General features: G+C 31.8%; 2 protein-coding genes across 3 annotated transcripts; one reads left to right on the forward strand and one right to left on the reverse strand.

The window, feature by feature from the left end:
• Positions 1-16,400: 16,400 nt before the first annotated feature.
• LOC148587006 (rust resistance kinase Lr10-like) lies at positions 16,401-20,533 on the reverse strand. Of its 2 annotated transcripts, none has more exons than XM_088514197.1 (2): positions 19,690-20,533; positions 16,401-17,590 (listed from the first exon to the last, which is right to left on the reverse strand). In XM_088514197.1, exons 1-2 carry the CDS (start codon positions 20,489-20,491, stop codon positions 16,401-16,403), a joined length of 1,992 nt encoding a protein of 663 aa, XP_088370323.1. In that variant the 5' UTR covers positions 20,492-20,533. The 2 variants fall into 2 exon arrangements, with proteins under 2 accessions (XP_088370323.1, XP_088370324.1); XM_088514198.1 differs by having other exon boundaries at positions 19,657-20,511.
• Positions 20,534-20,941: 408 nt separating this feature from the next.
• LOC132174662 (rust resistance kinase Lr10-like) lies at positions 20,942-22,910 on the forward strand. The gene is made up of 2 exons (XM_088514196.1): positions 20,942-21,685; positions 21,762-22,910. Exons 1-2 carry the CDS (start codon positions 20,977-20,979, stop codon positions 22,610-22,612), a joined length of 1,560 nt encoding a protein of 519 aa, XP_088370322.1. The 5' UTR covers positions 20,942-20,976; the 3' UTR covers positions 22,613-22,910.
• Positions 22,911-23,549: the final 639 nt, after the last annotated feature.

Consider the following 23,549-nt stretch of genomic DNA (forward strand, 5'->3'; position numbering starts at 1 on the left):
AAGTTGATGTATCAAAGTATTATGCGTGCCACTTTGTGAAATTTTTTATTTTTTATTTTTTGACATGTACACATAAGAGGGGGAATGAGGATTCGAACTAATGACATCTAGTTCATTAGACGTGGTCCTAGCCAATTAAGCTACATCTTAGGGACTATTAGATAAATTTGTATAAATTATTAAATTAACTAAGAACCAATTTAAAACAAATGTAGTGTTAGAGTAGTTGAAAATTTGTGCCGGTCTAAGTTAATATGGTCTGCAAGAAATTATTACGCTGTAGCCCTACCAAATTGACGAATAATTGGTTTCACTTTATCTTCTCATAATTTTTTAGGTCCCATGGCATTTACTCATGGTGACACCAAGTCAACGGCGATCCATTAGGAGCAGCGTAAATAGCAGCGTAATGATGGAAAGGGATACGCGTCTGTTGTCAATATCTAACCATTTTTCCAATCATCTATAAAAAAAAATTTTAAAATAAAACAAAAACAAAAACAAATTTTCCAACCTCTGTTTTTCCTGAAACTACCACTTTCCTTATGATGAGTAAGATGCGACTGTCTTTGATAACACTCTTTTTTAAAAAAATATATATATTTTTTAAATAATATTTATTCACTTTTCTTTAACAAAAAAAAAAAAAAATTAAGGCTGTGTTTGACAATGAAATAGAAAAAAAGTGTGAAGCAGTACTGTAGTAGATTTGATTGATATGAGAGAAAAAAGTAAGAATGTTTTGTATAAAAAAGTGAAAAAATTTGTTTTGTAGTGATTTTTTTATTTAAATAGTAATAAATAGTTATTGATATAATATAAAAAGCAAGAATGTTGGGGTTGATTTTAAGAAGAATTTTTTTGAATTTTTAGGTCCGGTCCGGCCCTTTGCCAAACACAGCCTAAATATGACATCAATTACATTTTAGTATTATTCAAAAAAAAAAAAAAAAAAAATCACAACAAAACTCTTTACCAAACAGGTTTAAGTTCTGCCTAACATAATTTATTAATGGAAAAATTACAGTTTGCCCCCCTAAAGTTGTCAGTGTTTTTCAATTTGAACACAAAAGTTTAAATTTTTGCAATTCACCCTCCCAAAGTTCAAATATTTACAATTTGACCAATTGTATCAAAAACTTCCCATATTGCCCCTAATTTTTTTTTATATAAAAAAAAAATTAAAAAAAAATAAAATTCGGGGTGGTTGTAGCCACCTCTTTGGCCATCTGGCCATTTTTGCACCCCCAAATTTTTTTTTTTCATAAAAAATAAAAAATATGGGCAATATGAGAATTTTGGGATAATATTGGTTGAATTGAAAAAAAAAATTGAAACTTTGTGGGGGTGAATTGCAAAAATTGAAACTTTGATGTTCGAATTGAAAAACACTGTCAACTTTAAAGAGGTAAACTGTAATTTTCCCTTTATTAATTCAACCTTCATTTTCTTCTTCAAACTCTGAGATTTATTTCGAATCAATTATGCTTACGAATTCATTAATATATTGAAAAGCCATAGTAAATTATCATTTTGCAAATAAACTTCATGTTGAAGAATAGTTTATTTATTAAACAAAGGAAGGAAGGAGGTGCTCCTTTGGTGCAGATTTTTCTAGTCAATAGACCATTGCTACATACAAGGATGATGGATTCTTTTAGTTAATAGGTGTGAATTTCCCGATAATTGATTACTTGAGTCAATGAATTATGAGGCGAAGACATTTCCATTGTCGTCTACATTATCTCAACCACAGTTATTAATGTTTTTTTTTTTTTTTACATGTCCACATAAAAGGAATATGAGAATTCGAACTAGTGATTTTCGCTTTATTAGGTGTAGTCCCAACCGTTGTTAATGTTGGTGGTCCATTTACATCAAAAAAACTTTCTTAGCCTTTAATTCTTGGCATCTTGTTTGGGTCAAGAATATATAGGGTGTCAAGAAGAAGACTTTTCTTACACAGATTTTATATGCAGAAATTAAAATTTAATGCGAGGAAAGAACTTTCCTAGCGTGTCCTATAATTAATTTGAGAACTACAAGTTAATTTCGTTCTGCGTGGTGAGTTGGGTTGGAAGATGATCCTTTCAATTATTATCATAGCGAATTTCATTCCTTTTGGACTAATCTCTTAAGTATGTTTTTTACCCTTGTTGTCCGGGCACAATCTCAATCTTTGACTATTTCTCCCTATTTTATAGGAATAAGTACGCATATTGGAAAGTGTCTATGAGGGCTTTTTTTAAGTCATTGGATGAGAATGTCTGAGTTGCTGTGATAGGATGGAAATGTCCCCAAAAAGCCTTGGCGGAATTAGTCAAAGGAGGATTTTTTTTTTTTTTTTTTTTTTTTTTTAAAGTCATCTTCTCATTGAGTACGGCGTTGCAACATCGTTAAAAATAAAAATAATAATAATGGAATATAGATGTAAATAACTAATTGATATCGATTCTAACTTTGAGTAAATTAATAACGTTTTAACCTTAAAGATTTGATATCAATTCAAACCTTATGAAGTAAATTGATAACTTTTTAACCTTACCGAACAATTTGATAAGCCATACCACATAGACCACTAGAGCCTTAGCTTTTTCCCTAAGCATAAAATAAAGCATTCATGCTAGCAAGTGAAATAAAAATGATCGGGCTGGTTTAGTGCAAGTAGCCGCCAACAATGATAACTAATTTGGAAACAAATTCATCAAAAAAAAAAAAAAAAAGCCTTCTCTTATTATGAAGAACAAGTACTCATCACTGATCTCGAGCAACTGCAAGTTCTTAGATAAAGACGCTCAAAATTACTATTGTCAAGCACAATTCATTGTGAAACAAATTCTGCAAATGTATTATGTACTTTATTCTTGCAGGTTACACAAATTTCCACGCCATCAGGATTGATGAACAATTTTTTGATCATGGAGGGGCTGATTAGTTTCTTTTAGGAGTAATTATTTTTTGCCCCTATAAACTATAGCACCAACATTTTTTTCCCACGAACTATTAATTATGACACCTGAGCCCATCAAACTACCATCTTATAACAAAAAACCCAATTCTGTTAATTAAATGGGTTAAAATTAATAGTCAACAGTCATGTGCTATTTTAAATTTTTTTTCTCCCACTTTTGACCTCATTTCAAACAAATAAAGTTAATATGTTTCATGTTTGTGTTTGGTGAGTCATGACGCCTGTACTTTCTTCGGTCTCCCCATTTCTTGGTTAAAGACAGGTTTTTTTATTTTATTATTATTTCTTTTGAATTAGTTGATTAGTTTCATGCCCTTGGGTTTATGAAATATTGCCCATTTTCCAATATTGGTGTTGGAATTTCTTCCTTTGTTGATTCAAATTAACATATAATTAGGACCGAGGTGATCAAATGGCCTTACTATGTATATATAAAGCACAATGGTCGGAACATTTATCTAGTGAAAATTGATTTACATTTCATGAAATGTCAATGTAACTTTTTTTTTGTTTTTTTTTTTTCAAAATTTCTCTGTAGAACAATGGTCATTTGCTAAGGCATATTTGGGTTTACAATTTCAAAATGTGCTATTTAAAAAATAGCAATTTTAAAAATAAAGTTACACACTTTCTGTAAAATTGGAGTTTGACATTTTAAATCATACTTTAACCATCTAAAATTATGCATTTTTAAAAAATGAGTGCATGACTTGTAATTTGAAAATACGTATTTTTATATGTTTTCAAATCTCAATACCAAACACGCACTAAATCATGTTGGTAGAATTATATACTCTTCAAAAACAAAAATTCTAAATAATCTATTTATAAATAATATATCAGATCCAAAGCTTTCTAGGGCGACTTTAAAGTTTAAACATGTAACCATCGTTTAAACATTCTATACTTCCAAGGCTTTGAAAACACAACTGCTTGATTAGCTCGTTCTCTTCAACGTTTAAAAGTAAATAATTTTTTTTTTTAACTGTTCTCTTACAAAAAATTATAATTCCTTTTCTACTATATACTTTCCTTGTGATGGGTCACAAACGCAGGTTTGTTTGACAATACACAATATACACTCTCATAGAAAGAGATGCTATAGTGCAATAAAAAAAAAAAAAAATTATTTTTGTCCTATAAAAGTTTTAGGTGGCAAGAGATCATAGGTCCATCAGTGGGTGAGGCCACAACAATTATGGATGGAACCTATGGCTTCTTGCCACATAAGATTTTTATGGGCAAAAAATAGTATTTTTATTGCACTATATCATTTTTTTTTTTTTATATATATTTTTACTTATCAAATAATATTTTATTATACTTTTCCTCTCAAAAAAAATTTAAATATCTTTTTCACCTTTATATTTTTGCCGAAGAGCCTTATTGATTCAACCTTCATTATCTTCTTAAAACTTTGAGATTTATTTCAAATCAATTATGCTTATAAATTCATTAATATTTTTAAAGAAAATTCTTGTTGAATGGTTCATTTAGTATATGTACACCGCCTCAAAGGAAGGATCGGAAGAGCTGCTGATTTTTCTAGTCAACGTTAGACCATTACTACACGGTCACGGCCTACACCCCCAAATCCGGAAGGATGATGGATGCCTTTAGTTAATAGGTGTGAATATCCTGATAATTGATTACTTGACCATGAGGCTAAGACGTTTCCATTGCGTTCTACATTATCTCAACGAAATAGCAGGTGAAACTTCTCCTCACCATTTATTTTGCAAACGTCGGACTAGGGCCACACTAAAAAACAAAACCATCTTCCAGTCGTTTTTTAAACGGCAGAAAACACTAATTAAATGGGAAAAAAAACTTTCTTGACCTTTAATTCTTGGCGTTTCGTTTGGGTCAGGATACCGAGCGTCAGAAAGAGAGAGGACTTTCCTTACGCATATTTTATACGCCAAGAAAACTTCATGGCGTTAGAATTTAACACATTATTCTTGTTTCCCATTATTCTACCCACATGTGATCTAATTTGAAATCTGAATGTAGACCCAACGAATTTATTGAATTGTTCCAACATATTAATGGGGCCTGGTTCAAGAAAATGAGTCCACACAGCCTCAATCAGTTAAATCCTCATATATTGAAGAATGATACATTTCAATGAAGTATATATATAACTATATATTATAGCATACTCTCAATGAAATATATTTAGTCGTATACTTTGTGAGCTTTATAAGAAAAATTCTTAAAAATTTACCTAAAACAGACTCCTTTTGATATCAAGTTCTTTAAACGGATTTAGGCCCCATTTGGTTTGCGGAATAGACCATTAGATTGGACTAGCTACACTAGGTATAGCTAGTCCTTTATTTGGTAACACTCTATTCGGGGGAATAGTCTATTCCCATGGGACTACTAATCCCATACACACAGGGTTTGCTAAGCCACTAAAAAATGAGTGACTTAGCTAATCCTTTCCTATTTGATTAAATTAATTGTGTAAATTGTCACAAACAACCTCACTTGTGGGATTAAATTTCGTTCTCTCTCTCTCTCTATATATATATATATATATCCGTTTCTCTTTTCTCCGTCTCTATATTTCGTCCTCTCTCTTTTTCTATCTCTCTTTCTATTTTCTTTCTGATTCTTTTGGTACAATTTTTTTGCAAGTGTAAACGAATTTTTTTTTTCTCTATGCCGTCTCCCTTCTCTATACCGTTTCTCAGTTTTTTTTTTTTTAATTCTATTTTTTTATTTCTTTTGATTCTCTGTACCATCTCTCTCTCTGATTTTCTTCTCCCGGTTTCTCTGTTTTTTTATTTATGTACCCTTTTTTTTTTTAATTCTGTTTCTCTGAATCTCTTTTTTCTCAGTTTTTTTTTTCTTTGACGGAGAAACAGAATCTACAAGGTTTTTATAAAATACAAATATATAATATGTTTTTTGATTTCTTTTGATTCTCTGTACATTCTTCAACTATATTTTTTTGATTTCAAGATTGAGTTTGATTTAGTTTTCTCCAACTATATATTTTTTTATATAAATAATTTTGTAGCATAATTGCAAAAAAAAAAAAAAAAAAAAAAGGCCACATACCTGACATAATTAAAAACAAAAAAAGAAAAAGAAATTATAGTAAATTTGTTTACGTTTATAAAAAAATAAAAAATAAATAAAAAAAAAAAGAATGAAAGTCCTTAATAATATAAATTATATTTATATTATAAGGGTATTTTAGAAAATTTGATCACAATATGATTCAATTCACCAACATATTGTATTGTACCAAACGAAGGAATATGATTAGCTAGTCTATTCCAGCGTTACAACCAAACAAATGAATATGAATAGTTAATTTATTTCACACTCTTCTATTCTCAGTAGTAGCTAATCATTTTTCAATGGACTAGACATTTCACGAACCAAACGAGGCCTTAGGGTAGCACTCTTGCTTCTATTGACATTATTTTAATATAATTTATTTATTTTCAACATTTATTTGAAACAATATTTAAATGGTTTCTCTTTCTTCTCTCTTTTTCCCATCATTTAGTTTAAAGAATATTTGAATAATATAAGAGAAGAAATTGTATTGTTTATTTGAACAGAGGAAAAAAAAAAGTAATTTTATTCTCTACATTTAAGAAAAATTTAAGAGAAGGTGTTGTAAGTTCTTGCCCAACCCACAGGACACACATGCATTATTACCCCGAACATCTATTCTACACTTACAGCACACATATATACTTTCTTCCGTAATGAAAAGGAATTTTTTAAACTAATTATGATTTACACCTCAAGTTGTTAAACATTCAATTATCAAAACAATTTTCACAGCTGTGATCAAAACCAAAATCCAAGAACAATTAACACAAACATTTTGATAATGAAGTAAAAATATTTTGAAGCACTCTTCTATTTTTGATAAGTCCTTTTTTTTTTTTCTTTTAAGAACTTTTCAAAAATAAAATCAGTGTAAGGGTCAACTAACCCCAAAGACATCTTCTAAAGACTTAAGTTTTTTTTTTTTTGACATGTCCACACAAGGGAAGGGAGAGAGGGGATTCGAACTAGTGACCTCCACTTCATGAGGCGGGGTTCACAGCCGATTGAGCTACCCCTTGAGGACTTTTAAAGACTTATGTTACCGATTGTTCTAATTCATAAAATCTTTATAACTCTGAAGACCCGATCTTAAAAACCTAATATCTATTGTGGATGGGCCAAGTGAGTAGCCCAATCCAATATTATGGAGACCACATCACATCATCTATGAAGGGATAAGAGGAGGATATATATATATATATCATTCCAAATGTTAGAACTTGTTTGGATGTGTTTTAAAAAATATGGGAAAAAAGCCCCATTGACTACAACTCATCTTCAAAATGCCCCACAAAATGACAGACATGACACTTTGATACATCAAACTTCCATTTTTGTGACAAAAATGCTCTGTTATTAGCCTTGACTATTATAATGGATGTAAAAACAAATTTTGGCCATAATCTTTCGAAAATACCTTGCTTTGGCAATTGAAAAAAAAAAAATTTATCCTTGTTCAAATTCCCTTATTTTTCTTGCATTCAATGGTGTAACTAGGGGTGCAAAGGCGGGCGGTTAAAAACCGTCCGCTAACCGCTAACCGCTATAACCGCCAACCGCCTAACCGCCTAACCGCATTAACCGCTAACCGCCTAACTGTTAGCGGTTAGCGGTTATTGGGTCTACTAACCGTAACTGCTAACCGCTTTTTTATATAATATATTTTTATAATTATAATTCTAAAAATATTTATACATATAACATAATCACTTGATCATTAAATCACAATTTTTTTAAAAAATAATTAAATCACAATTTGAGTATTAATATATTATTACTATAATTTATATGATTATATCATATAATCACTTGATCATTAAATCACAATTTTTTTTAAAAAAATAATTAAATTACAATTTGAGTATTAATATATTATCACTATAATTTATATGATTATATCATATGAGATTGATTATTAAATCATTTGATTATATAATAACAAATTATACATATATAATATGACATAGCTCATAAGTATACCAATTCATACTAATACAACAATTAAATATCTAGAGACTTATTTCCAATGTATGTTATAAACTTATAAGTTTATATATGTTATAAGTCTATATAAGTCTACATATGTATATGAATAATATAAATGTATAATATCAATACTTAATCATATGATTTAATGACAATTCAAATACTTTATTCAAGATTTCAAGTGAATCATATTATTAATGTACAATGATGATTAATATAAACACAATGACCAATGACCAATGACCAATGTGTTACTTATAAACACAATTTAGGTATTAATATATTATTATTATAATTTTAGTAATTTATATATTATCACTATAATTGATATGATTATATCACATGATGACTTGATCATTAAATCATATGATTATATAATAATAAATAATACATATATAATATGACATAACTCATAAGTGATAAGTCTACAAGTTAATCATATGATTCATGTACAATGATAATCACAATTGATTCAATTGAATTAAACAATATATTACTTATAACTACAAGTCTACAATTTAATTAAAGCATTATTAGATACTTTAGGAATTTAGGATTTAGGAATTTGAACATTACCATTTACCATTAGATATTAAGTTCAATTCAAAGAAAAAAGATTATAAGTAAATATGATAAGAATTTAAATAATTAACCGGTTATGATTTAATATTTAAGGAAATTTTTTTAAAATACAAGTAAATGTAAATTTTGGGTCAAATATTTTTTATTTTTCAATATGGGCTCTTTTTATAGCAATTGGGCCCAAGAAGATATTAAAAATACAAGAAAAAAAAAATGAGGGTAAAAAAAAGCCGAAAAAAATAAGTCCAAAAAGCCCAAAAAAAAGCCCAATTTTAAAAAAGCGGTTAGCGGGCGGTTATCTATTTCGCTAACCGCTAACCGGCGGTTAACCGCTAGGCGGTTAGCGGTTGCGGTTAGTAAAATCTACTAACCGCTAAGGCGGTTACGGTTAGCGGTTATTGCCACTAACCGCTAACCGTAACCGCCTTTGCACTCCTAGGTGTAAGTGAAATTCAACCAAATTTATCCTAGTACTTTTAAGAATGGTTTGGCAATCTGCTGGGACCATGCCTCATAAAATGCAGTTCGCTAGTTCGAATCCTCCATTTTCCTTCTTGTGTGGACATGTCAAAAAAAAAAAAAAACATTATCTATGTTCCCCCTCCCCTCCAAAAAAATAAATAAATAAATAAAGACGTTGATATAGTTAGTAATGGAGCGAGAATTTTAGTTTATAGAAGGTAAGTTTAAAAAATAAAGTAGAACAAAATTGTTACTCTATCATTAGGATGTAACCAAAAATTTTATTGAATCATTGACGTATTAGTGCACACAAACAAGGTAAAACTCAATCCTCACACCACACTTGAAAGTACTCAAAAAGCAATCACCAAATGAAAAACTATAAAAAAATAAAAATAAAAATGGGCACCTTTCAGGCGTTTTTTAACGGCAAGAAACACGAAATAAATGCGAAGAAAACTTTCTTGACCATTAATTTCTCACGTCTTGTTTGGGTCGAGATACCCGATGTTAGAAAGACAAAAAAAAAAAAAAAAACCCTTTCTTACGTTTTTTAAACGGTAAAAAATACAAATTAATAATTTAAAAGACACATGTGGCTTGTAGAGTCAAATTAGTAGCTAGGGAATTTCTCTTGGTCTACGCAAGAAATTAGTAAGTTTTTTTTTTTTTTTTGATATATCCACACAAGGAAAAGGAGAGGAAGAATTCGAACTATTGACCTCCGCTTCATTAGGCGTGGTTTACAGTCGATTAAGCTACTCCTTGAGGACAATAAATTAGTAAATTGTAGGCCTACCAAATTGCCGAATAATTGTGAACTTTATCTTTTCATAATTTGTTTAGGTCCCATGACATGACATTTACTCATATTGACACCAAGTCAATGATAAATGAACGATGGAAAGCGATATTTGTTGTCATTTGTCAATATCCAACCATGTTTCCAACCACTGCTTTTCCTTGAACTACCACTTTCCCTGTGACGAGTCAGATACGGCAACAATCTCCTCTTTTTATTTTATATGTTTTATATATATATATATATATATATATATATATATATAATATTTTTTTTAAAAAATTGTTCTCTCACAAAAAAAAATTAATTAATTAATTAATTAACTAATTCATTTTTTACTTGTATATCACATTAATTATTATTCAAATAAAAATTTCACAACAAAACTCTTTACCAAACAGTCTTTTAATTTCTGTTTGAGATTTATTTTGAATCAATTATGCTTATGAATTGATTAACATATTGATAAACCATACACAATTATAATTTTCAAAGAAAATTCTTGTTGAATGGTTCATTTATTAAACATCACTTCAAAGGAAGGAGGAGGTGCTCCTTCGGTGCTGATTTTTCTGGTCAATAGAGCACGACCACAAGGTCTACACCCCCATGGATGGAAGGATGCTTTTAGTTAATAGGTGTGAATATCCTGATAATTGATTACTTGACCATGAGGCTAGGACGTTTCCATTACGCTCTACATCATCTCAACCTCCAGGACCTTTTTCTTCAACGAAATAGCAGGTGAAACTTCTCACACCATTTATTTTGCAAAACGTAGGACTAGGGCCACATTAAAAACCAAAACCATCTTCCAGTCGTTTTTTCAACGGCAGAAAATACTAATTAAATGGGAAAAAAACTTTCTTGACCTTTAATTTTTGGCGTTTCGTTTGGGTCAGGATACCGAGCGTCAGAAAGAGAAAGGACTTTCCTTACGCATATTTTATACACCAAGAAAACTTCATTGCGTTAGAATTTAACGCGTTATTCTTGTTTCCCATTATCCTACCCACATGTAATCTAATCTGAAATCTGAATGTAGACCCAACGAATTTACTGAATTGTTCCAACATATTAATGGGGCCTGGTTCAAGAAAATGAGTCCGCACAGCCTCAACCAGTCAAATCCCCATATTGAAGAATGATACATTTCAATGAAGTATATCACGATATATTATAGCCTACTCTCAATGAAGTATATTTAGTCGTATACTTTGTGAGCTTTATAAGAAAAATTTTTAAAAATTTACCTAAAACAGACTCCCCTGGATATCAAGTTCTATAAACCGATTTAGGGTAGCACTTTTGCTTTTATTGACATTATTTTAATATAATATATTTTTTTTCAACATTTATTTGAAACAATATTTAAATGATTTCTCTTTCTTCTCTCTTTTTCCCATCATCTAGCTTAAAGAGTATTTGAATAATATAAGAGAAGAAATTGTATTGTTTATTTGAACAGAGAAATAAAAAAGTAATTTCATTCTCTACATTTAAGAAAAATTTAAGAGAAGTGCCGTAAGTTCTTGCCCAACCCACAGGACACACACATTATTACACCGAACATCTATTCTACACTTACGTACAGCACACATATATAATTTCTTCCATAATGAAAAGGAATTTTTTAAACTAATTATGATTTACACCTCAAGTTGTTAAACACTCAATTATCAAAACAATTTTCACAGTAATCAAAACCAAAATCCAAGAAAGTAGGTAAAAACAATTAACACAAACATTTTGATAATGAAGTAAAAATATTTTGAAGAACTCTTCTTTTTTTGATAAGTCTTTTTTTTTTTTTTTTTTAAGAACTCTTTAAAAATAAAATCAATGTAAGGGTCAACTAATCTCAAAGACATCTCCTAAAGACGTATGTTATCGATTGTTCTAATTCATAAAATTTTTATAACTTCGAAGACCCAATCTTAAAAACCTAATAACTATTGTGGATGGGCCAAGTGAGTGGCCCAATCCAATAGGTTATTGACTCAAAGAACAAGATTGAGGCTGCCTTAAATGACTGTTTGAACGGGCAAGCTTAGGAACTGCTAGAAAAACTTAGTGCATCAACAACTCTTGAGAACCACAGCAAGTGGAGTGTTGAAGCTCTCTGAACCAAAATTGCCGTATGGAACACCACCGTGGCATCCAGTGAAGTAGGTATTTGGAGAAGTATGTTTGGTGGACACCATGGCCTTGTTTGTTAAACATAGCTTTTTCACCGCACTGTCTACAGGGAAAAAAAAAAAAAATTTTAAAAAAATGAAAAAATATAAAAAAGCCCCTCAAACAAACAACTGTTTTTTAAAGAGTCTCATGATGTTCAAAATGTATTAAAGTAGCCCATCAAACTACCAAAGTGTGTGAAAATGCTACATCTTTTTTTATATTCCTGTCATACCCTTATTCTTTTAAAAACTAAAACAAAAAAAATAATAATAAAATTAATAAACTAAAAAATTAAAATTTTTTTTTTTAAAAAAAAAAAGGAAAAAAAAAGGAAAGGGGTGGCTGCGAATTGAGCCAACCACAAGGTTTGATTTTGCATTTATCCATATTTTGTATACTGCACGAGTGATTTGTAATTTAAACCAATTATATAGTGACTAATTTTTTATTCATCTCATAAAAAAATATTTTGTATTTATTTGCCCCTTGTTTTTTTTTTCCTTCTTTTCCTTAAAAATATATATATATATATAGTTTAGTTTATTTTTTCTTTTATTAAATTTTTATTTAGTTTTTAAAAGAATAGGGGTATTATATGAATATAAAAATAATAATAATAAAAAAGATATGGCCTTTTTGACACACTTTGGTAGGTTGATAGGTTATTTTAGTACCTTTTGAATATTATGGGGCTCTATCGCAAACGGCTTTTAGTTTGAGGGGTTTTTTTTTTTTTTTTTTATATTTTGCCCATAAAAAAATAATAGTGATTGGTAGAGAAAAGTAAAAAAATGGTATTGAAAAGTAGAAAATTTTTGTTTTGTTGAGATTTTTTTTTATTTGAATAGTATGAAAAAATAAATGATGTGATATAAAAAGTGAATGATGTGATATAAAAATTAAAAATGTTTTGATGTTAATTTTTTTTGAAAAAATGAGATGAATAGTGTTTAGTGGAATGATGGTGTTTAGTGGCGTTTGTTATATGAGTCTCTAATATAATTTATAAGTCTCCATCAACAAAAGGAGGGTACGACCAATACAGAACCAAATACGAATTGAAGAGCAAGCCGTTGATTTGACTCGTGGCCAAAAAAGGAGTGATTGAGATGTGCTTGCATGCGTTGGTGTGGATAGAAGGAACATGATTCTCTCCAGTTCGTTTGAACTGAAATGTATCCAATTAATTATATTATAGTAGTATTTTTGTCTTTTCACTTTTTAAAAAGACAAAAATACCCTTTCAATATAACTAATTAGATATTATCCAGTTCATTAGAGGATCCTAATTCGGATAGAGGTGTAAAAGCTGGCAATTATTATTTTGCAAAACGTAGGACTATGGCCACACTAAATAAAACACATTCCAAGCGTTTCTTTAACGGCAGGAAGCACGAATTAAATGCGAAAAAAAAAATCTTGATCTTTAGGTTATAGCTTCTCGTTTGGGTCGGAATACCCAATGTCAAAAAGAAGAAGAAAAAAAAAAAAAAAAAAAGCATCTTACAGGCATTTTTTAAACGGCAAGAAGCACGAAAAAAAAAAAAAAAAACTATCTTGACCATTAATTTCCATGAACCACCACTTTCCTTGTGACGAGTCAGATACGACTATGTTCGGCAACAATCTCCTCTTCTTATATATATATATATATATATATATATATTTAAAAAAAGTTAATTTATTTTGTTAAATGAAGGCCTAGGACACACTACGAAACAAACAATGCAAATGCACCTTCCAGGCGTTTTTTTAACCGCAGGAAGCAGGAATTAAATGCCGATAAAACTATCTTGGCCTTCAATTCTTCTCGTCTGCTTGTTTGGGTCGAGGGATACCAGGTGTCGGGTAGAGGAATTTTCTTTTGCATATTTTATACGCTAGGAAATTAGAATTTATTAACGATTGAAAAGAACTTTCTTGGCATGTCACTGTCACATAATTAATTTGAGAACTACAAGTCAAATTCGATCTTGTTTCCCATTTTTCTACCCACATTATCTACTCGGGAATCTTAATGTCGACCCAACGAAGTTTTTGAATTGTTGTAAACGATGTTGACAGTGAATGGCAAAATTCAAGTTTCCAATAGGATACAAGTCAATTACGTGTGCATTGGGGGGGTTGGAAGATGCCCCAAGTGGCCTTTCAATTATTATTGTTTTTATTATTCAATATGGCCCTTTCAATTATTATCAGAGTGTGGTTCACTCCGTAATTCTCCCTTTTCCACCTTTTCCACACTGAATAAAAAAAAAAAAAATTTTTAAAAAAAAGAAGTGAGGTTAACTTCTTTTGGACTAACTTATTGGGTGTGTTTTTTACCCTTGTTGTCACGGCACAATCTCAATCTATAACTATGTATTTTGATAAGAATAATTATGCATACTGAAAAGCGTGTATGATATGAGGGCTTCTCTTAAGTATATCATATGCAATTTTCGCATAATTAAGTGCTTGAATGAGAATGTGTGAGTTGTTGTTGTGACCGGATGAAAATGTCCCGAAAAGGCCTTGTCTGAATAGTCTAAGGAGTTGTTTTTTTATTTTTTATTTTTTATTAAAAATGTCATCTTCTCATTGAGTACGACGTTGCTCCAGCGTTAAAAATTTAATGAAAAATGTATGTAAATAACCAATTGATATCGATTCTAACCTTAAGGAGCAAATTAACAACGTTTTAACCTTACAGATTTGATAGCAATTCTAAATTTAAGGAGTAAATTGATAACTTTTTAACCTTATGGAGCAACTTTATAAACCATACCACATACACCACTAGAGCATTTTTTTTCCTGAGCATAAAATAAAGAATTCATGCTAGCAAGTAAAATTAAAATGATCGGCCGGGCTGGTTTGCCAACAATGATAACTAATTAGGAAACAAAATTCATCAGAAAATAACTTCCACGCCAGCAGATTAATGAACAATTTTTCCACAGAGCTACAATTTTTTTGAACATACAGGGGCTGATTAGTTTCCTTCATGAACCATACTTTGCTTGACAAATGTGGGATGCACACACAGATCCTGTGTTAGTGTGTCAGGTGAGTCATGAAGCATGTATTTTCTTCAATCTCCCCTTTGGTTTTTGAAATATTGCCCATTTTCCAACAATGGTGTCGCTGATCACCAGACTCCAGTGTTGGAATTTTTTCCTTTTGTTGAATCAAACATATCGGATAACTGATAATTAGGACCGAGGTGATCAAATGACCTTGCTATGCATTTATATAAAACATAATGGTCGGAACATTTAGGGTTCATTTGGGTTTTCGGCTTTAAAATGTGTTATTTACAAAATAGTGATTTTAAAAAGTGCGATTTTAAAACACGGGTTTTAAAAACTCAATTAAGCATTTGATAACATCTTAGTTTGGTTGTTTAAATTACAGTGTAGCTTTTTAAATCGTAAGTTTTTTTTTTAAAAAAAAAAACTATAATTTTGCTTCGATCATTTCAAATAGAAGTTCCAAACTTCCTTATAATTCCCTTCACTTTCAACATATGCTCTGATAAATATCTAAACATGAAATTTTGATCTATCATCCGATTGAGCACTTTCCTTGAATCATCAACAAGTTTATTCGCCACACACGCAAGCATTAAAGCCAACCCCACTAGAGTAACCCAAGAATGCAATTGTTGCCCAAGGGACAACGATTCTAACTGCACCCAAGCTGATAAAAGTGCACTTAGAGTAAACCAAGATGGTACCTAACTCCTAAGCACTCAAAATCGTATCCAAATGCAAATCTATTGCCTTTCTTAGGTACGTCAATTGCATGAACTAAGTTCTCATCAAAGTCCAAGTAACCTCGTTCTTTTTTTCGGTGTTTTCTCAAACATCTTATATGCTAAAATTTAAAGATTGTCATAAGCATATTAATTAATGCACACCCAACACATACATCACACCCAAAGCTTTCTAGGGTGGCGTTAAACAGTTAACCAATATTGTTTAAACATTCTATACTTCCAAAGCTTTGAAAACACAGCTGCTCGATTAGCTTGTTCTCTTCAAAGTTTAAAACATAAACTTATGAATTGTGATATGCCAAATTTACAAAACAGGGGATGACTAATATTGGAGAACGAAGAATATATAGCACCATACCTTCTCAAACTGAAATTGAATTCATTGGTTAAATATGAGAAAATAGACTTCAAACAAAATAAATGATGTAATAAGGCAAGTTATCATAAATCAAAGGATCTGATCTTATTTAGTACACATAAATATCAAGCATCTTTGTGCTATCAAATATAGATGAGAACACTAATTGCCCCCATTTAATGGGAATGTAATTGAGGGGATTCATATCAATTAATTGCATTCAAAACGGAGTTGGTTGACTTGATTCTTCTGATTGATTTGATGACCAAGTTTGATTTGAATCCTCTCTAGCATCCCTCGTGGGGCTCTCTATTGATGATAAGAAAGGTTTGGAAGGCATTTGTAAGCTTTCAACTTCTCCTTCAAGCATTTCTACGACTTTGTTCATTGAAGGGCGATCACTAGGCTTCATTTGTATACACCATAACGCAACCATGATCATCTTCTTAGCTATTTTCTTTTCCTCCTCAGTAACATCTTCCATTTCTATGTCTTTTCCATCATGCACTAGGTTATAAACCCAAGTAGGAAAATATTTTTGGCTTGAATGGTCTACAAGTGCATTAAAATTCTTTCTTCTACTCGCCATTTCCATCAATAACATTCCAAAACTATAAACATCAGCTCTGTATGAAATGCCTCCAATGTTTTTGTAGAACAACTCAGGAGCCATGTATCCTAACGTCCCTCTTGCAGTATTCAAAGAGACAATGCTATCATCTACTGAATATAACTTTGCCAAGCCAAAGTCAGACAACTTGGGAGCCAAATTCTCATCAAGAAGAATGTTGTCAGGCTTGATATCAAAGTGCAAAATCTGCATGGCACATCCTTGATGTAGATATTCAATTCCACGAGCCACTCCTAAAGCTATATCATACATTTTATCGTAGCTTAGGAGGGTACTTATTTCTGAGGAAAATATGTATTTATTCAAAGAACCATTAGGCATGAACTCATATACTAGAGCTCGCTTTGATCCTTCAACGCAAAAACCAATGAGTTGAACTATATTAACATGGTGAATCCTTCCAATGGTTGCAACTTCACTGATAAAATCTTGTCCATTAGCTTTGGACTTACCCAACATCTTTATAGCTACGAGTCGACCACTTCGAAGTGTTCCTTTAAATACAGTACCAAAGCCTCCTTCACCTAATTTGTCTTTGAAATTTTTTGTCATCTTCCTAATTTCAAAGTAAGAGTACCTTATTGGCATGAGGTTATTGTGGCTTTGCAAGAATTCTTCAACAACATTGTACATAGATAAATGCCTTCTACGCCATTTGTATATCAAAAACGCCATCACACATGGACCCAACAATACAGCTTTTGCTAAAAGGGATAGTCCTATATATGAAAGAACATCGTCAAAATAAATTATAAGAAAACAAACATGTAGATGGCATGCTGTGAGCATCTTAGTTATTACAACTCAACCCACCTTCTTTCTAAATCCTAGTAATTAATCACAATTTTTGTTTTTTTTTTTTTTTTTTTTTCATGTGAATAATATTTTCATCTTGCCTGCATTTTAAAAGATTTCATGCTTCACAACCGAACGAATTATCTGCTAATTAACATGGAAAAAAAATAATTTAAAGAAGATTAAATGAGAGATATAAGGAATTCTTACCGACATAGGTGATCACGACTATCATTGCGACTGCAAGAAATATGAAAAATATAAATTACTTAATTAATGAATAAAGTGACTTAAATAATTTGAAAAGTTTAAGGTCTAATAAAATTCCATAAACAACTTTCCCCTTGGCCATACATAAAGAATAAATATAAATAACTGAATAAACGTCTAGACTTTACATGTTTGGGATTTAAGTTTGGTAGAGCTCGATTCCATTCCTTCCCAATGTGTGATTGAGATGCATAATTTGCCAATTGATCGAGGCTTGTAAGTGAGGTTTTAGTTTGGTTAGTTGGTGTGTTGCTTTGGTGCTAGTTTGACTATTTAATTTGCACATATATGAATAGATAAATTTATCCTGCGTGTCTTTGATTGGCATTCACCCCACCACTCACATACAAGTTTTTGAGATAGAAACCTTACCTTCATAGTATGACTCATATCCACTGGAAAGCCTCAAAATTTTGATATCTGCTTTGGCAAAGAAAGAATCACATCAGCATTTTAAAACTCGGAATAAAAAATATGCATTGTTATTTTAGTTGGAAATATAATTACAATGTATAAGTAATTGTCTTTTTTCTTGTAAATGCCATTAATATTCATCTTGTTTGCACGTTGAAACTATTTTCATGCTTCACAGTCTAAGAAATGATCTGTTAAAAGAAAACAAATGAGAGATATAGGATATTCTTACGGATGAACGCCGGTACTACTGCCAGTACGCCCAAAACTAAAAAAAAAAAAAAAAAAAAAAAAAAAAAAAAAAAAAAAAAAAAAGGTAAAGTTTAATAATTAATTGAAAGGTGAATTAAATAATTTCAAAAGTAAGAAGAGGAAGAAGACTTGAGAAGATTCAACAAGTTGAGAGAGAGAGAATCTGAGAAAACGTATTCTCTGTATATTCAACCTTAGTAAAATACAATGAAGGAATTCAACTTATATACTTGCTTACATTGATAACAGAACTTAACAAACTAACTTTACTAAATTCAAGTTTAGACTAAGAACAGAATAAACAGAATGAACAATAAGTAGATCAAACCGTAACTAATTTGAAAAATGAAGTTAAGCTTGTTTTACACGTGCAGCCAACTCTAACTAATGTTGAGTTGTCTGATAGGCTGCGTAAACAACTTTTGTCTTGGGATACGCATAACAAGAAATATAATCTACCCATTTTATATGATTATTATTCATCTACCCAATATAAAATTTGGGTGTAAATTTGGGTTGTTACATTAATTACGCTACTGGTGTCATCATCAGGCACGACTCATCCAGTTCTATGTCATTGCGCCATTCTGTATTATCCTTCAAACAATTTTTTGAGATAGAAGTATTACCATAATCAAATATATCGCTTAGTTTGATTTTATCCGATGAATCTGCTCCACAGAGAAAGAATAACATCAACGTTAGCAAGTTTGAAAAAAAAAAAAAAAAAAAATCATTATTAATGTAAACTAAAAGATATAAGCTGGCCATTATGTGATCATAACCCAGTACGCAATATCACATTGTTATGGTACAGGGGACAGAGGTCTGGTGCAATTCCTACGATATTACACCGTGCGATAAATTATATTTGGATGGTCTATTTTTAAATAAATACTCCAAATCAAACAAGAAATTTAAGATTAAAAAAAAAAAAAAAGAGAGAGAGAGAGAAGGGATGGCACAATGGTTAATGGGGGTGGCAGCAACCTGAAAAATATGGCATAAGAGGAGAAAGAAATGTGCGAAAGGAAAATAAAATTTAGTGTGAAGTTAGTGTGAGAATCTAGTATGAAACTGAAAAATGTGTTTGTTTGTCAGATTCTGTACGCACCAAGATTTAGATTGTTGCAAAAGTACTGAAAACGGAAATTCACGTCATCGATGTAGCAAAAGTCATCTCCAGTGAAGTTATCACACAAAACTTGCACCCATGAAAGCAGAAAACCATAGGCCACTTGATCGGAAACGTCTGAACACGTAATTCCGTAAAAAAATTGTGTCCTCGCTGTCGGAAACATTTGCTCTATTTGGCAAGAGTCCCCCAAATCCCCTAGAGATTTATAGTATGAAGATAAAACATATCGATAGCCCTTGGAATGGAATAGAGAAGAGTTGGAAGAATTCACTCCATTACTCAAGCAACTAGACGTGTCGAAATACTGTTCAGAAATCACTGGCTTTTCGCACTTCACCAAAACCACACCCGTTTGTTGCATATCGAAATCGTCCCCAATCCGCCGGTACCGATCATTACAACGAACATATATGTTATCTGGATAAGACAAGGTATATGGATCCCCTGAACTGAAATTGTACTTGTTTAGAAAATAGCGAGGGATGAAGGAGATATTGTCCTTCTCATGAACACCTGCGTCTACAACTCGGATTGTGTAGTAAAAGTAATTGATTTCCTGTACGTAGTATTTTTCAGCATATAAGTATAACACTGTTTGGTTATTCTCACAAGACAGATTATACCTTTGATCTCCGCCGCACATTGGTGGATTGCCTTCCAACCGAAACGGATAGCTTATGTTGTGGATATTGCCGCAGGAAGAATGACATGAATGATGATGACTATCGTTGGCACTGCAAGCTTCATGGACAAGGACAAGAACAACAATTAGGACCATGAGCCCAGCAGGGAAGAGCATTCCTCTTGCCATGGATGGAGACACAGAGAGAGAGAGAGAGAGAGAGGGTGTAGCACTATAGGCTATAGTTTTCACAATCCACAGCAAAGCCTATAGACACAGCATATAAATAATATTGATTTCTAAGGCGTAAGCACCTACGTCATATATGGAAAGGACCGAAATATCTGTCAAACACAGTTGTAGGAGTTCTTACAATTCATCTTCCAAAAAAGTGACACACGTCTCTTACCGTGTGGAATACAAGTATTGTTAAAAGGAAAATTCATATCACCTTTAAATGCTAATTTGAAGAAAATTTAATATAAACCAGTTTATAGAAATTGTGATAATAATGGGAGTTGGTACTGGTCACCATCGCCATATAGTCCAAGTCCAAGGCAAGTTCACCCGAAATTTACAAGTGAGAGGTAATTGAGTAAACCCAGCTAATATATTTAAATAAGAGGATGATCAGAAGCATTCCAAAGCAGAGAGATTGAATATTTTGCTTAGAAATGGAAATCTCATACTTCTTGCTGTTTGTGGCTTTCATCATAAAACTTGGAGAATGCCAAAATAATGGGTGTGCTGAATCACGGTGCGGAGGCCATGGCCCACCCATTCGATTTCCCTTCCGAGTTAACAGCCAGCCAGAAGACTGTGGGTATCCTGGGTTTACTCTCTCCTGCACCGATACAAATGATACAGTGGTTGAGCTGCCGATTTCAGTCAAGCTTTTTGTCAAACGGATTGACTACAAATCTCAGGAAATTCAATTATATGATCCAAATCATTGTATTCCAGGGCAGCTTCATAAACTCAATTTATCTTCCTCGCCTTTCCAATTCGAACAAGATTCCCCTATGGACCATTCTTATTATGGCCCTAATCGAGGCTTTGTCTTATTCAATTGTTCCCCAAGAGAAGTAAACTTCAGGTTTATCCATTGTCTTAGTAGCCCAAACAACCAGGTTTATGCTTTCGATATGAGTTGGGGCCCCATGGACTTACCCCTATCATCTTGTACAAAGATGTATACTCTTTATTCAATTCCAAATACTACAGTGCTCGGTGCCGATGAGAAAAGTCTTGAATTGAAGTGGCCCAGACGAGTATGTGGACACTGTGAAGCAAAAGGCAAGAAATGCAGATTGAAGAAACATAGCACTAAATTAGAAACCGAGTGCTTCCTCGAGGGTGCATTATCAAAGTTAGCGATCACTGGTGAGTTGTCTTGACCATTGCAAATTCTTTTATTAGGGAGATTTAAACTATTGACTCACACATGTTTATTACGCAGGTATCACCTTAGGTTCATTACTATTACTACTAGCTATCTTTGCTCTCTACCGTTTATATACTTATGATAAAGTAGAAAAAGAACATCAAGCAAAGATCAAAAAGTTTTTGGAAGATTACAGAAATTTCAAACCCACGAGATACTCGTATGTCGACATTAAAAGAATTACAAATCAATTTTCTGAGAAGTTAGGCGAAGGAGCTTATGGAACAGTATTCAAAGGAATGCTTTCTCATGAAATTTATGTTGCAGTGAAGATCCTCAACACTTCCAAGGGAAATGGGGAAGAATTCATAAACGAAGTAGGAACAATGGGTACAATCCATCATGTGAACGTGGTTCGTTTGGTTGGCTTTTGTGCTGATGGATTCAGACGAGCTCTAGTTTATGAGTTTTTACCAAATGATTCACTAGAGAAGTTCATATCTTCAACGACTGCCAAGAACCCCACCCTTAATTTGGATAAGCTGCAAGATATTTCTCTTGGCGTAGCAAAAGGAATTGAATATCTTCACCAAGGATGTGACCAACGAATCCTCCATTTTGACATCAAACCTCACAATGTTTTGCTAGACCAGAACTTTAATCCAAAAATTTCTGATTTTGGTCTTGCCAAGTTGTGTGCAAAAGATCAAAGTGCAGTGTCCATGACCACGGCCAGGGGGACTATGGGTTACATTGCACCTGAAGTGTTCTCTAGAAATTTTGGGAATGTGTCTTGTAAAGCAGATGTTTATAGCTTTGGAATATTGTTACTTGAAATAGTCGGAGGGAGGAAAAATGTTGATGTTACAATTGAAAATACTAGCCAAGTCTACTTTCCAGAATGGATCTACAATGTCTTGGAATAAAAAGAAGACATACGAATCTTTGTTGAGGATGATGGAGATGCTAAAATTGCAAAAAAGCTTGCAACTATAGGACTCTGGTGCATCCAATGGCACCCTGTGGATCGTCCTTCCATGAAAGATGTGGTTAAAATGTTGGAAGGAGAAGGAAATAAATTAATTATGCCTCCTAATCCCTTTGCCTCTGCCGGCCATGTAAGAAATAATGCAAATGTACTAACAAAACGTCAAAACCAAGGGTTAGAGGTCATCTCAGAATTAGAATAATTGTATGTAAACTTTGCGTATGTTATAATAATATATGTTGCAATAATCTTATACTCTTAAAACTTATTCATCTTGTCAATGTAAGGACTTCAAGTTTTTTCTTTTATCAAACCTTAAAACATATAAAAATAGATGTTGAAAGCTAGAAAAACTATAATCAATCGTGAACCTAAATAAAGATTAATTCATTTGAGTCCTAGGGTCAAACCATATAATCACGTTAAGAATTTCTACAACTTTTTACATTTCTTTTGAATTAATAGTTTCTACGCAAGAAATTAGTAAGTTGTAGGCCTACCAAATTGCCGAATAATTGTGAACTTGATATTTTCATAATTTGTTTAGGTTCCATGGCATTTACTAGGGTGAAAAGGCGGTTAGTGAATTTTACTAACTGTCTAATCACTGAGGCGGTTAACTGGCGGTTAGTAATTCTAATAACTACTAATCGTTTTTTTTTAATAAAAATTAGAAAAAAAAAATTTAATTTTAATTTTTTTTTAAAAAAAAAAAAACCCAAAACAATGTTATTTCTATAATAATATGATAATATCATATTACATACAATATCGTTTCATATATATATATATATAACGGTTAACGATTAGCGATTTAAAAACAAACTTAAAATCGCTAACCGCAACCATGTATGTGATTAACGATTTTTCCAACT

The sequence above is a fragment of the Corylus avellana genome, chromosome 3 (assembly GCF_965113065.1).
Source record: "Corylus avellana chromosome 3, dhCorAvel1.hap1.2, whole genome shotgun sequence".
NCBI classification, from domain to species: domain Eukaryota; kingdom Viridiplantae; phylum Streptophyta; class Magnoliopsida; order Fagales; family Betulaceae; genus Corylus; species Corylus avellana.